A 15,874-nucleotide genomic window follows, 5' to 3' on the forward strand; every position below is an offset into this window, starting at 1 on the left:
TAATATTTGTGTCATTCTCAAAACTTTTGGCCATGACTGTACTGCGCGATAGGCGCTGCTGTGGAAAAGGACGTTCCCGACTGACTGTCAGAATCACCCTTCTGTCTGTAAAGCGCTATGGTACCGATAGCGCTTTACCCAGGGCACAGATCGGGAAAGCCGATAAGTGCGCTGAATTCAGCGCACTGTCAGCTTTCCAGCAGTATATGGAACTGCCTGTGTCAATCTGATGAAAGGTCCTCTTTAATAATGGACATCTCATGGGGCCGGGGTAACAGCTAGTGTTAGATCCTGAGGGGTCGCACCTACACTGCACTGGGATTGGTTGTTACTAGCAATAGCTGGATTCACACCTGCAGTATTTCCATTGGGGGGGTCTCTGTCCCCTATTCCACTTGAAAAATGTGGAGAGAAAAATCCTACAAACAGCACCTTTCTCTCCGCATGATTTGTGCGGAAAATACACAGACCCCATTATAGCCTGTGGGGTCCGTGTGGTTTCATTGTTCATCGCTTTTTAATGCGTTCAATATTCCGTTCAGAGGGCATCCCCAAGCGCACTCCCCAAATGGAATAACGAACACAGATGTGAACCAGGCCTTAGCAAATGCATCATGGTACGTGTAGGCTGACTCGCACTACCTCCCCCTCTCTAGCTATCCTGCCCACTACTAGACCTTCCCAACTAACTTAGCCCACCGCCCCATCATACTTGCCTCTCTCTTACTTCCAGACTTCCTCCGGTGAGACAGCTCCTCCCTCTTTTCTGACTCTGCTGGATCACGCAATAGTCCCACCGCTGCTGTTTGCTCTGCAGTCAGCAATCCACCTCTACAACGCAGGCATGGGAGGCTATTGTGTATGGCATTTACTCTGTAGCCAAAAATGACATGTCACCTGTACTCTATGTTTTGGTACAATTCCGGGGAAAACAAATTTATATGGTTTTATTTACATTTTAACCCCTTAACAAAAACCTAAAATTGTGCAAAATTTTTTTTCTGCTTAAAGTCGCCATATTATGACACCAATAACTTTTTTCTAATTCCATGTATGGGGGAGCATAGGGCATTTTTTTTGGCAGACCCAGGTATACCCCCTGGGGGCCTTGAACTCCAGGGAGTCTGATCACTAATGTAATGCATTACAAAATATTGGCACTTCTACTGCAGGCTGCATACAAGTAGAGGCAGAGTAAGGGCCATTATATAACATGTTGGTCGCTGTGGGGCCATTATATTACATGTGGGCACCGAAGGGGGGGGGGCACTGAGGGGGCCATCAAAACACTGTTACTGAAGGCTCCAAACAAAGCCTTATTTTATAAACCTTTACAAGTGGTGCCTATTTGGAGGTGCCCGGTTGAGATATTTGATCACTAGGGGCCAGTTCGCTTGGTCTAGAGCACTGGCACCTAATGATCTTGTAGTGGGGTCTTCACACCATTGAGATCTCACATAAACCTAGAAACAAAACACAAAGTGCTCCCCATGCTCTCTTTTGTTCACACACAGCCTACAACCCCACTTTCCCCTCGCTGTGTGTAGGCAAGAGGGGTGAATATTGTGCAGGCTGTGTGTGAGCAAGAGGATGACATGGGGGAGCAAGTTGTGCATGAGCAAGAAGGTGATGTGGAGGGTGCAGGCTGTGAGCGAGTAAGAGGAGGAGTGGAGGTGTAGACTGTGTGAGCAAGAGGACAACGCAGGGGTGGAGGCTGTGAGTGAGCAAGAAGGTGATGTGGAGGGTGCAGGCTGTGAGCAAGAAGATGGAATGTGGGATGCAGGCTGTGAGTGAGCAAGAGGAGGAGTGGAGGTGCAGACTGTGTGAGCAAGAGGGCAGCGCATGGGTGGAGGCTGTGAGTGAGCAAGAGGGGGAATTTAGGGTGCAGGTTGTGTGTGAGCAAGAGGAGGCAATGGGAGTGCAGGCGGTGTGTGATCAAGAGAGTGACACAGGGGTGCTGGTAGTGCATGAGCAAGAGGGTGATGTGGAGGTTGCAGGCTGTGAGCAAGAAAAGGGAATGTGGGGTGCAAGCTGTGAGTGAGCAAGATGGATACTTGGGTGTACAAGCTGTGTGTGAGCAATAGGTCTACATGGATGTGCATAAGCCAGAGGGGGGAATGGAGGTGCACCCTGTGTGAACAAGAGAATGGGGGTACAGGCTGTATGTTGAACAAGAGTTGGGGTGCAGGCTGTGCAAGAGGGGTACATGGGGATATAGACTGTTCGTGAGCAAAAGGGTGACGTAGAGGGCCGTAGGCTGAGCGTGACCAAGAGGGGTACATGGGGGAGCATGCTGTGCATGAGCAAGAGTGGGGAATGGGGGTGTAGGCTGTGTGTGAGCAAGAGGGGGGAGTGGGGAGAAGGCTTTGTGCCAGGAAAAGGGGGGAATGAGGTTGTGTGTAAGCAAGAGCATGCCTGTACCCCTCATTCCCCCTTCTTTTTCACGCACAGCCTGTACCCCCATGTCCCCCTGTTGCTCAATCACAGTTTGCGCCCCCATTCTGCTCACAAAAGTCAGCACGCTCATTTCCCCCTCTTGCTCATTCTGTCTCTTCCCTCCTTCTTACCTTCCAGTCTCCATTCACTGCAGCTCCCTTTTCCTGTGTACCTCGGCACTGTCCTGAATAGCTCCGCCCACACCAGATCACATGGTCACGACGTTATCGGAAGTCCTTTAGCCTACTAGGATTTAGCAGCTACTCTGGACTTTGCATCTTGTGTCCTGCAGCGGAGATCACAGCAGCTCTGGCTGCCTCACTAATGGAGACCTGTGCATGGATAGCTGAAGCCCGAGCCCGAGCCATGCATTGTGTGTAAAGCTCTTCTATTGTGGAGATTGGCGCACGTTGTCCTTAAGCAATGAAGCTGCTAAGTGCCGTCTTTAATGGCTTGTTGGTGCTGCTGGTAGCCTTAGGTGTGCTGGACGTATTCTTCAGGTATGAGGACAACAGGTGCAGCATGACGTATATGTTCGAGTATCCAGAGTATCAGGTGAGTAGTGAGTGACAGTGTGGAAATCCTGCCTGTAGGATAGGATGGCTGGTACATCTATAGAATAACACACATAATAATAATAATAATATATACATAATGACAGTTTTGGCTTCATTGCAATGAGTAAAGGCTATGGCACCATATCGTGCTACTGTATAGTAACTGAATGAATGGGGACTTGTCAGTTCACACCAAGTATATAGTCTGTGCATTTTTCCACTTTCTCTTCTCTGCAGCTCCCTATACAGACTTGTGCTCTGATAGTAGTAGGTTGCAGAACCTGTAGTCCTATAGACGTGATATCAGCTTTTACAGGTGATACTAGGGCTGTGGTCATGGCAGATATGGGTGCAGCCTTTTTCAGAGAGGCGTAGGTTATAAAACAGGGTGTGACGCTATCAATATAGAGATATATCTCATCCAAACAATTGATATAAATCTTGACACCAGAGCCCTGTATTAATAGACCTGTAAATTAATTTCAGACAGAAGTGCGTGCAGCTGCTCCTATATACCGTAAGTCATAGCAGCTGCACTGAAATTCCCCAGCACCACTGCTATACAATGAGTGGTACTGCAGCTCTGCTCCGATTACTTGAAATATCTGACTGCTGGAACAGCTGATCTGTGTGGGGTCCAGGCGTCAGACCCCCACGGATCACATGCTAATGGATAGATTAGTATGAAAACTACATTTGGGGCCAGAAAACCCTTTAATAACCCCATAGACAGAGACCTTGTGAAAATGCTGCTTGTTTTGTTTTGTCCCAAAGCCAAGAATTGCTACAAAAGCAGTGGGAAATATATAGAAAGTTCTTATACGTCTGCTAAATCCACTTTTAGCTTCAGCTAAAAAAAAACAAACAAAAAAAACAACTGCATTTCTACAATGTATGGCCTTAGCCTTAATTCAGCACACTGTCTGCTTTCCTGTTATATTATGAGGAGGTGAGGGGGCGTTCTTCCCCATTTACACTCTACAGCGCTATAGGCGCTGCTGTGCAGAAGGAAGACTGTCAGGAACGCCCTTCTGACTGTGAGGAGCTACGGTACCGGTACCGATAGCTCTTCACCTGGGGCACAGATCGGCTTTCCAGCGGTATATAACACCGCATGTGCCCAAACCCATGAAAGGTCCTCTTTAATGTTATTTTGGGATACTTTGCTTGAAAAGGTTAAGAAACTTTGGTTTAATGTAGGCAGCACACTGCTTGTTATTTTAATACAGCTCATGGGTAACACAGGATAAACATATAGAATAGTAAATATACATTAACGTGCATATGCTTATTACATTTATTGATGATCTGTGAATAAAATAAATACATTCAGTTGATTCTTCATATATTTTTTTTTTTATCCAGAAAGTACAACTTCCAAAAAAGGTTTCCAAACTTTACCCAACTTATGAATTGCATCTATACGGTGAGGGTATTTACATGGAAGAAAACAAAAACCTTTCCTTAACTGGAATTCCAATTTTATTTCTTCCTGGAAACGCAGGCAGTTACAAGCAGGGTATGTATGTAAAGTATATTGTTACAATTGAACAAATGAAATGAATGGTGTATTTAACCCACTTCCCAATGCAATGCCCAACCCCTGTCTTCCAAATGTTATAGCTTCGATAGGATAGTTTGCTGATTGGTGTGGATATGAACTGAGGTTCCCTACCTATCCTGAGAATCCTTTGTTAATGCAGCTGCACCCCTGGATGGTGCTGGCTTATTCCGCTTCTATTCACTTCAGTAGGAGTGCCAGAGATAGTGGAATGCTGTACTCCCATTGATGTGAATGGGTGTACAACTGCATCCACCACAGGTTCAGGGTCTCAAAAGGTCAAACACCCACCGATCAGCCACCTATTCCCTCTTCTATGTATAGAGGATAACTAATGTTTGTGGCATAATTCTTTTCATGCAGTGACATTGGAAGGGGGGTCTCAATGCACCTTTGTTTTTACAGCATTTACTGTGTGTGCATTAAAGATCTATAATATTTATTCATTTTGTGGAACAATATTTACTTTTTATGGGACCATAATTGGGGGTGTGTGTATGTGTGTATATATATATATATATATATATATATATATATATATATATATATATATATATATATATAACCTTATGCTCATTTTTGCAATTTATTATTATTTTTTTTTTGTCCTGTTACCATGTTTATTTTCTAGGATAAATTTACACTTTTCCCTCCCTCACAGAGTACATCCTATGGTTTATTCCCCCCCACCCACCCTTGACGGACTACTTCCATGGTTCCCCACAACTCTCTCATACAAACTCTGCATGACTCCCTCATATTCTCAAAATTTCTCTCATGGTCCCCATGTCTCTTGCACAGACTGATCCCCAATGTCCCCACACAACTCATATCATCCATAAAGACTGGCCCGCTTACCTTCTGATCAGTATTCAGTTTCCTTTGTGCACTGATAATAAATGTACACTACATGCTTCTCTATCATCGAGCAAAGTGATTTGTCAGTGCTCTGCTCGATCATAAAAATTTTCCCATCATTTCGATAAACTTGCAAATGACTTTTCCTCTGTTAAATGGTCACTAACTTTTCAGACAGCTCAGCCTTATTTCATAAAGCTTGTGATTCTGGGCCATTATGTAATGCACTTTGATTAAAATGGTTGCTGCTTTTTGCCTGAAAAACCTTTAGGCTAAAGCAGCAATAAAGTGCTGTGGGGAAAAAGTACGGTGGCAACGCATCGCGGTTCTTCCCGCACCAGTTTAAACATATAGTTCACAGAGTTTTCTTCTGTGGACTTTCTGTTGCAGTTATATCTATGGGGAAACTGCTGGCGTTTCTGTAGATATAATTGACATGCTGCAATTTCCAAAACCGTACTGGTTCTGGAAATTGCGGCATGTCTGCACCGTGGTTTTTACCGCAAAATGGGCATGGTTTCGCAAGAATCCCATCCACTTTGCAATTACTGTAAAATGCCACAATTTTGTGTCCGTGCATACAGACACCAGTGGTTTGCTTTAAATGAATGGGTTTTAAAGGTGACCACCGGCAAGCCGTCCCCTGTCCACTTTCCTTGGGGTTTAGAATGGAAACCCCTGGTCGGACAGTGGCAGTAGTGTGAACGCCCCCTTAGGGTTACATAAATTAATAAATAAAATAAATTTTTTTTAATTTTTTTTTTTTTTAAATGTAGATTGTGAGCCCCACATAGAGCTCACAATGTACATTTTTCCCTATCAGTATGTCTTTTTTGGAATATGGGATGGAAATCCATGCAAACACGGGGAGAACATACAAACTCCTTGGAGATGTTTTTTTGCCCTTGGCGGGATTTGAACACCAGGACTCCAGCGCTGCAAGGCTGCAGTGCTAACCACTGAGCCACCGTGTGGCCCCATAAATAAAATAAATTTAATACAATATCTCAAACAGGAATCATAAATGTAACCAATAACTTTCCAGATTGTACCATTGAATCTATATATACACCTGTTAAAGCAAACCACCGTCCATATACAACCTCTCTGTGGTGAAACCGATATATATATATATATATATATATATATATATATATAATATTTTTTTTTTTTTCCCACGGACACAAAGTTGGACATGCAGGACTTTGTGTCCGTCCCAAAAAAAATGGTTTCACCACGGAGAGGCTACATACAGACACTGGCAGTTGTCTTTAAAAACCCATTGAAATGAATGTTTTTAAACTGACTGACGGCTAGCTGTACCCTATGTAGTTTTTCCAGGGATTTAGGCGGAAACACAAAGGGTGGACAGTGGGGCAAGTGTGAACACTGCATTAGTGACATTGACCCTTCTACTTTGACAACCAGAAGGCTAAAAGGGTATTCCCAACTCACCTTGCAGGCTGTGTTCTCTGTTTAGTTCCTGGTTTCCTTGGTTATTGGTGGGTGGGGTTTCACTTGCTATCTCACAGACAAAGCCAGCTCTGCTATCTCTCTTTTATAGCAGTACATGTTTGTAGTCAGTAATGAGGGATGGTTGTAAATAAATTAGCACCGTATCATTGAAAGATGCACAATAGGAAGCAGATATAGCAGAGCAGATGTATAATTTTTTTTTATTTTTTATTTATTTTTATTGCACACGAATTAACCTCATGCCTAAAGCACACCTTTACCATGCCCAGTTTTACAGAAAGTGGTGAAGATTGTATGAAAACAGCATTTGAGACAATATTTATCACAAGTGATGTTTTAAGTGTCACAAACTTGAGGTATTAAAACTGCCCCTTTGTTCTATAACGGAAGGACTACATTTTCCATACGTTCTGTTTCCATAGTTCGTTCTGTTGGATCAATTTCACTTCGAAAAGCAGAGAACATTGATTATGCATTTCACTTTGATGTATTTAGCATCAATTTCAATGAGGAACTTGTTGCACTTTATGGTGGAAGCCTACAGAAGCAAACCCAATTTGTACATATATGCATTAAAGCAATCCTGCGCCTTTATAAGGTAAGATTTGAGTTTTAGTAAGTAAGCACTCTATCACTTTAGTAATCACATGGGCTATTACGAAAAAGTCATGTTAAGGCCTTTTTACATGTGGTAGGACTGCTCCTTTTCAAGTAATAAGAGCGTTAAAACAGCTCTGTTCACTGCCTATTACTTGAATAGGAGACGTCAGGGATGCTCCCAGTCCACTACACAAGCTTCCAGCATCTGGAGGCTACTGGAACAGCTGCTATGTGTAGTGTCCACTTATTGAACCCCTATAGATCCGTCGGATCGGTCATGATTATGAAAACTGTTTGCAACCAGAAAACTCCTTTAACATATGTTTTACTTAGAATGACATGTAACAGTTACTTATTAACTATTTACCAGATATTTGTTTTCTCTTTTTTTTCTCTCCAAAGAACCAGGATTATCCTCCACAAAGTGTTGTTATACTTGGACATTCAATGGGTGGCCTTATTGCAAGAGCATTATTTACACTAAAACAATTTAAGCCTCAACTGATAAACCTCATTATAACACAAGCTACACCTCATGTTATGCCAGTGTTGCCTATAGATTATTATCTTACTGGTAAGTTTTCCTGTGTCTGTATAATCACTTTATTTATTTTTAAATGATACATACATCCCCAGTTACAGAACAAATGCAGCCTCTTATACTGTACTTTAAAGCTGATCTGGGTTCCGGTGGGATGTGCCTTAGCTGTGCACTTAACACTCCTTGAGCACTGTGTACACAGCAATTGGGAAGCCGGAACCCTCCCTACCATTCCCAATGGGATGTCTGGCCGTAGTAACTCCTAAAGCTGCATGGTTGTGTGCAGAAGGCTAACCATGCAAGGACATACACAAGATATATATCCTTGCAGGTTTGGAGGTGGACCACCTGGATGTACAGTATATAGACTATGGCAGTGTGGTGTTCTTTTTCACTTCTCCTGGTCCAATTTTAATTAATTAAATTTATTTTAAATCATGGATACTGCCTGTTGCTGTTTGCCGTTTGAAAATATAGCCTACTTTGACTGTCTAGTCTAACATTACACAACTTGCTAGCCTTGTCCTTTTATATACCGGCACTATTAAAGATTACGGCTTATCTTAAGTCACAATAATGCCTGTACAGGTATCACTCTTGCATAGGCAAATTTATGCTCTGAAAAAAAAAAAGCAATAGGGAGTGTCCTTCATATTGGAAAGTTTGATTTATCTTGAAGGCCTCCATGAGCTGCAATTTATCTTGATAATTCAATATCTGGAATATAACAGGCCTATATAAGACAGTGGATCTTTAGAAACTACTCCAAGGCAGTGTGCCTTTTCAATTGCTAGTGGCAAAGAGGTAGAAGAAAGATTTGTAACACATTAGGAAGCCATTCAGAAATGAAGTACAGCAGGTCCAAAGGTTTGACCAATTCAGGCATTCTGAGTCTGGGATTATTCCTACGACTGCGATTCTCAAGATCATCTTTTTTTTTTTTTTTTTTTTTTTTTTTTTAAGTGCATTCATTGTTGCAGCGCCTCATCTAATTTGATATTTTAGGTATGATTAGAATCCTCTAAATCGAATATCTTCTGTCCCACCTCTGATATACTTTTACTATAATCCATAACTTCAAAGGCAATCTTGTTCAAGAACATTAAAAAGCCCCTAGCCTGGCATCAATAACAGGCATCAGTATGTCAGAAGTGGCCTGTAAGCTAGGAGATTCAGGAGCTGAAGAGTGCTCAGCTGAGCCAGGTGAAGGTGGCGTCTACCTACTTTATTTCCAGTAGGGTATTTAAAACAAGAACAAAAGTTATGCAAGTCGGCAGAAGTCAAAACTGACACCTCTCATTACCGGAACAGTTGCAAACTCTCATAAGAACATCTTTACCTTGTGCCTGAACAGAGTAGAGCAGCAAGAGCAGCGGCACTGACTGTGTAAAAATTTGGAATCAATAGAGGGTCTGTGCTGCTGTTACAGTTAGCACTGCCAGTGATGTGGCTGGGTCCCAGAAGGAAAAGCAGGCTGTGGATCAGAAGTACTACAGCTCTGGGGAAGGACACATGGATGGAGGGAATATGTTGATGCATTGCCGCACCTGACTGGAGCAAGATGGTGTCTAGGGAAACCCACGGCAGTTTCGGCACAAATGAGAACATTTTCTGCCTAAAATTTTTACACAGTCCTGTATAATCCATAAATGACAAACTATTTGAATGTAGCTTGGATTACTCAATTTTTTTTATTTTTGTGTTTTTTATTCATTGTGACAAATTGTCCCAGTTTTTATTTATTTATTTATTTTTTAGGTTATTTTGTGATATTGCTATGATTTTTAATTTCCACAGATTTTTATGCCTTAGTGAATGATTATTGGAATTTGAATTCAAATCAACTTCAGAATGTAACAATACTTTCTGTTGCTGGTGGATTTCGGGACTATCAAGTTCGCTCAGGATTGACTTTTTTGCCATCCCTACCAATCAAGAACAGTGCCTTGTCTGTTGTGGTAATACAATTTTTTTCAGTTTCCGTTTTTTTAAATTGATTTAACAGTTTACAAAATGTAAATAGGTTTTCCGGGATATTACATTGTCGGCTTGTTCATGGGGCCACAGCAGATTGCTAAGGCTATGGAGCAGTGGGATGCTAAGGAGAGCTCATCAATGTAATATCCTCAAAACCTTTTTCATTGGATTGGACAATTATTTCATAGCAGGTCAAACTTTGACCAATGAGGCCCAAGCTGGAAATCTGTCATGTGTATTTGTCACTTGGGAAAGGTGGGGAGAGAGAAAAAACTCAACTGTACTAGAATCGATGGAGCAGCGTCTATTAATTGATGTAAAGAGCATGACTTGTTGGAGGTAGTGAAAGGTCTTCTTTAAGGCCGGGTTCACACGGAGTATTGTGGCTCGTCATTTAGTACGTACACGCCGCGGGATCTTTTGTGGGCTGTATACGCTCCCATTGTTTTCAATGGGAGCCGGTACCGTACACGCGGTGCTATTTTGTTGCTGTGATTTTGCGGTGGCTGCAAAATAGCGCCGCGTGTACGGTACTGGCTCCCATTGAAAACAATGGGAGCGTATACAGCCCGCAAAATATCCCGCGGCGTGTACGTACTAAATCACGAGCCACAATACTCCGTGTGAACCCGGCCTAAGAGCAAAATAGTTTTCAAAAAAGCTATTTAATCATCTGCAGTGAACGGAAAACCCACTTCTCAGAGATCTGACTAAGGGTGGAGTGATTAAGGGGAATCTCGGGTCCAGAAACATATCTTTGTGTCCACAAATCAATAAAGCAATGCAGATATAATAATCTTTTTATAAATGTGCAAATCCACCTGTATTTGCAGTGGGGGCAGTCCTGATTTGCCTAGAAAGAGCTGCAAGTTTTTACAGGTCTCTGGAATTGCTATCCCTTCAGACACTGTTGAAATTTTAAGCATGTGTTACGGCTGTCTTGTCGTAACAAAGAACTAATAATTTTTTAACAGTTTGTAAATGGCAACCCTTGTTAGTGTCTTGTCTGTACAGTGGATTTCTTATTTAACATCTCCAGGATCATGTTTAAACTTGCAACTTATGCCAAGTGAAGTGTTTTTTACCAAATTAATTTCTTTATCTAGCACGGTTTATCAGAACTTCATGTGTGTCCACAGTGTTTATAGGTTACAGACCACCTCTCTGGTCAGGCTGATGATTCAGTCCTTGTTCCCAGCCACCTATATTCCCTTCTTTCTCTCTCTGTAAAGTTCTTTCAGCCACTGAACCCTCATCTGGGCTAGCTCATTGCTGCTGTTCTTTGTATAGAAACCTAGGTAATAAAATATGGCAGTGATTTATTCAAAATAAATTTAATTCCAGATTGTAATTAATACAGTATCAGGAGGTAAATTTATAGTTAGAGGGATGGTCCAAGAATATAAAAACAGGTTTGCTTTCTATCAAAAAATCATACCACACCTGTCCTTGGGTTGTTTGATATTGTGATTAAAGAGGACCTTTCATCAAATCGGGCACAGGCAGTTCTATATACTGCTGGAAAGCTGACAGTGCGCTGAATTCAGCTCACTATCGGCTTTCCCGATCTGTGCCCGGTGTAAAGTGCTATCGGTCCCGGGACCGTAGCGCTTTAGTGTCAGAAGGGCGTTTCTGACTGTTAGCCAGGAACGTCCTTCTGCCTCACGGCGCCTATCGCGCTGTACTGTGGAGCGGGGAGGAACGCCCCCTCCCGCTCCTTATAATACTCGTCTATGGACGAGCTGTGTGAGCAGAGGGAGGGGGCGTTCCTCCCCGCTCCACAGTACAGCGCGATAGGCGCCGCGAGGCAGAAGGACGTTCCTGGCTAACAGTCAGAAACGCCCTTCTGACACTAAAGCGCTATGGTCCCGGGACCGATAGCGCTTTACACCGGGCACAGATTGGGAAAGCCGATAGTGCGCTGAATTCAGCGCACTGTCAGCTTTCCAGCAGTATATAAAACTGCATGTGCCCGATTTGATGAAAGGTCCTCTTTAAGCTCCATTTGAAGTGAATGAGCTATACACAACAGAAAATGGCAGTATACAAATTCCGTTATAATTATTATATGTTTGTTTATAGAGCACCTCCATTCCAAGAACATGGGCATCAACAGATCACCTTTCTATTGTTTGGTAAGTACACTCCTCTATAGAAAAGCAGTGGTTACACCTTTATTTACAGTGGCGGCCAAAAAAAATGCACCACCAGTGGATTTTGTCAAATGTATATAATGCGTATAAGTTCCGTCCCTGCAGATGATATGTATACTTCCTACGAAATCGACTGAAAAATGTCATGTAACATCATGTACAAAATTGCCAAATACTCGTCAGAGAAGAGGATAGAAATGGAAAAAGACAAGAAATAATTTTCGCTACAATCATTATATTTTGTGAAATGGGGCTTTTTTTTTTTTTGGCCGCCACTGTATGATTTGGAATTGTAGAATAATCTAAATGGTTAGTATAAATGAATCATTTCATTGAACACAAACAATCTTAAACAAGTATTGAGCTCAGCTCAAATCAATACAGATGAGGTGTAACGGGCACAATCGAGGTATAAAGGGAAGACCAGGCAGAGCCCCATAAGTTTAGCAGGCTCATGTTTGAATAGACCTTGCAATACTCTTTGATCTCAGTTTTTTTTTCCTTTTTCTGTTTAAAGTATTGGCAGAAAATATGGTTAGATGCAAGGTACATCAAGGTTTCCATACCTTCAGGAACTTATCTGGCCACTTGCAGTTCTTACACCTGACATTTTATTGCTTTAAAGGGTTTTCTTACAACACCTCTTAGGGTATATGTCTATTATAGAGAGGTTCCGCAAAAGAGGCTGTGAAATCACCAGATGCGACTGTGAATGCCCACAGGCCACAAGAAAATGGCCGCTTACTTACTGTGTAAGCCGCCATTTTTTGTGTGGCCGTGGGCATGCGCAGTCATCTCTGCCCAGGCCCGAGGCCTACAAGTTTCACCGCCTATGCCGGAAGAAGACTCAAGAAGAGGATGTTCCTGACGAAGATGGACGCAGCGCTGGAGAGAGTTCTCTGGTAGCATTGGGGAAGCCCCCAGTGCTGTAAGAGAATTCATTTTCATACCGGTAAAAACTGGTATTTCTACCGAACGGCGGCCCCGTAAGACATCTAAAGGTAGGAGACGAATAGCCTTTCCTAAGGCTATTCCGACGTGTTAGTCAGAAAAAATAGGTTCTGAATGATAGGATCCCTTTAAGAAGGGCTCTCGGTTCGCGAAACAAATACGGGAAACACTAGAAAACACGCTGTGGATATCTTAAATGTCATTAAGTGTTTCTTAAGTAGTTTTTTTATGCTGATTTCAAATCTGATATCTGTTTTGCTCTATCAGGTCAAATTGGTAAGATATTGTCGAATAAATGTTTTTATTTTGCTTAAATAAGACTGCAAGCTCCTGACAGTATACAAAATTATATAATCTATAAGGCTCATTAGCATATGATGGAGCCCCCAGTATCATTGAAAGATGCACAATAGGAAGCAGATTTAGCAGAGCTGGATTTGTTAAGTGATGAGAATCCCATACTTACATGCTACAGATCCACGAGTCAGCTTGCAATATACTCACACTTAGGTATGTAATGTACTGCCTGTCTCAGCCCTTATCAGCAAAATTCAATTAGCCGACTGATAACTGCAAAAGCCAGAGGTAAACAGCTCAGAAATACAAGCTGGTCAGAGCACTCGGCTCCCCCTTCCCTCCCTGAGAGCAGGCAGCTACGTCACTTGACAAATGAGCAGATAATCCCAAGGGCCAGTGTCAACAATGAAGTGAATAAATTAAGATAGAGGCCAAATAAAGCAGTTTTGATAAAGCAATGTATTTAGGAAAAGTCTTATATCCACATAAACTAGCAGTATAGATAGGATCCTTGTTATGGGACAACCCCTTTAAGAGGAGAGCTGGGGTAGAGTTAAGATTGACAACCTCCACAAAATCCACCGTCCTCCTGGTGTTATCATAAAGCCCACTTGATCTTTGTGAGCAAGGAGAGGGAGCCAAACATTCAATCTATTAGCCCAAATTTTAGTGAAAAGTTTAAGATCTGTTTTTAGCAAGACTACTGAGCGATAGTTTGCGCAGTCCTGCGGATCTTTACCCGGTTTAGGAATCAGCATGAGTAGGGAGTGTAGCATGAAGGGAGGGATCGGGGAGCCTAAGAGAAAAGTGTTAAAAAGGTACAGAACATGAGTGAAAAGCTCTCCCTGGAAGACTTTATAATAGTTATAAGTGAAACCATCCGGCCCAGGGTAATTGCCATTAGGAAGATCCTTAAGGACGCCCAACTGCTCCTCCACCAAAATGGGAGAGTTCAAGGAGGCTAAAGCACTAGGGAAGAGGCGTGGTAGCCGGCAGTCAGCTATATATTCTGCTGGGAGAGAGGAACCACCAACTTGAGCAAGTGTCTACGGGGGTGGGAGGTTATAGAGTTTAGAGTAGTAGGAGTGGAACGCTTGGGCCACAGCGATCGGATGGTGCTGAAGGGTACCAGATGAGTCACAGACCGAATGGGGGGGGGGGGGGTAAAGGCAGTACGCTGATCCCTAATTGTTCTAGCCAGCAATGTGTGTGACTCTCGAGCCAGGAGAGCCTAGTGACACGAGGGGCAGGGGCTGAAGGCACTGACAGAAGATCCACCCATCCAGAAAAAGCCATATTAAAGTCTCCTCCTAACAACCAAGCCACCAGTGTGAAAGAGTGTAAAAGAGAAAGGAAGCGGCGCAGGAAGGTAACCTGAGCAGAGTTAGAGGCATAAACATTACAGAGACATATAGCGGAACCGTGTAAGAGACCTTCCAGGATAATGAAACTGCCTCCCGGGTAAGTGTGGGACGCAGTGACCGTAATCGGACACGAGCGAGAGAGAAGAATAGAAACCCCTGCCCTATGACGGTCATGGCAGGCGGAAAGACAGTAGGGAAGTGGTGTCTGGCAAAATTAAATGTTCCTGAATGTTGAAAGTGGGTCTCCTGGAGGAACGCCATGTCAGCACGCAGCGAGCGGAGTTCCCTGAGAAGAAGACTCTGCTTCGCGTCGGAGCCCAGGCCTTTAATGTTAACTGACACGCACCTAACCATTGGGACTTAGTGAAGGGAGACAGTGGCAGATTGAAGGCAAGCTCACCCACTTCACGAGAAACTAGCAGGACACCTTGGTGAAGGCAGAGTTGACAATCTCCAGGTAGAACTAATGAGGGGCCAATAATGAAAAAAAAAAAAAAATTCTTGGAAAACTCCTTTTAACCCTTTCCCGACATCCGCCATACTAGTGTGGCGCATGCCGGGTGTGTAACTATGGCGACCGGCCGGGAGCCAGGCGGCCGCCATAGCCGCCGGGTGTCTACTGCTTTACAAGGGACCATTTTCCCGGCGGCACGTGGGCACCACCATTTTCCAAAAACGAAAATCAAAAAATGCCATTGGTGGGAAGAGGTTAAAGTGTACCTGAGTTTTAATTAAAAATACGTAGAGTCCTTATTACTAAACTACTATATGCCTATAGAGCCGTTAATTAATGCTGCTTTATTCATTTTTTTTTTCCAGTCTTTTCTGCATTCTTCCCTCACTTCCTTTTTTGCTGTAAATCATTATTTTCCATTCTCTCCATAGCAGGAGAGATGCCCCTTTAGTTTGAAGTCTGCCTTTACTCTACTGTGTTGACTTGCATTCCCACATTTCCACTCCTGGCACCCCCAGGTGTGTGCACAATGGTAAACCTTTAGACTGCCAGCCTATGCTGCTAATTTAATCCCACTAAACACTATTGTTATGATTTGTTACATGATTGAAATTCAGACCTTATTATCCAATTTCTATTGCCAACCTTA

General features: G+C 42.9%; 1 protein-coding gene across 1 annotated transcript in view; it reads left to right on the plus strand.

Annotated features, from left to right (window-relative positions):
- The first annotated feature begins 2,743 nt into the window (after positions 1-2,743).
- The window catches only part of PGAP1 (post-GPI attachment to proteins inositol deacylase 1), a 133,625-nt gene continuing 120,494 nt past the window's right edge, over positions 2,744-15,874 (plus strand). Inside the window, exons 1-6 of the mRNA XM_075285178.1 lie at positions 2,744-2,991; positions 4,359-4,512; positions 7,311-7,486; positions 7,891-8,062; positions 9,827-9,987; positions 12,089-12,141. Of these exons, the coding sequence (XP_075141279.1) occupies positions 2,860-2,991; positions 4,359-4,512; positions 7,311-7,486; positions 7,891-8,062; positions 9,827-9,987; positions 12,089-12,141 (848 nt within the window). The 5' untranslated portion in view covers positions 2,744-2,859. The remainder of the gene's footprint in view (positions 2,992-4,358; positions 4,513-7,310; positions 7,487-7,890; positions 8,063-9,826; positions 9,988-12,088; positions 12,142-15,874) is intronic.

The sequence above is a fragment of the Leptodactylus fuscus genome, chromosome 8, assembly GCF_031893055.1.
Source record: "Leptodactylus fuscus isolate aLepFus1 chromosome 8, aLepFus1.hap2, whole genome shotgun sequence".
Classification (NCBI taxonomy): domain Eukaryota; kingdom Metazoa; phylum Chordata; class Amphibia; order Anura; family Leptodactylidae; genus Leptodactylus; species Leptodactylus fuscus.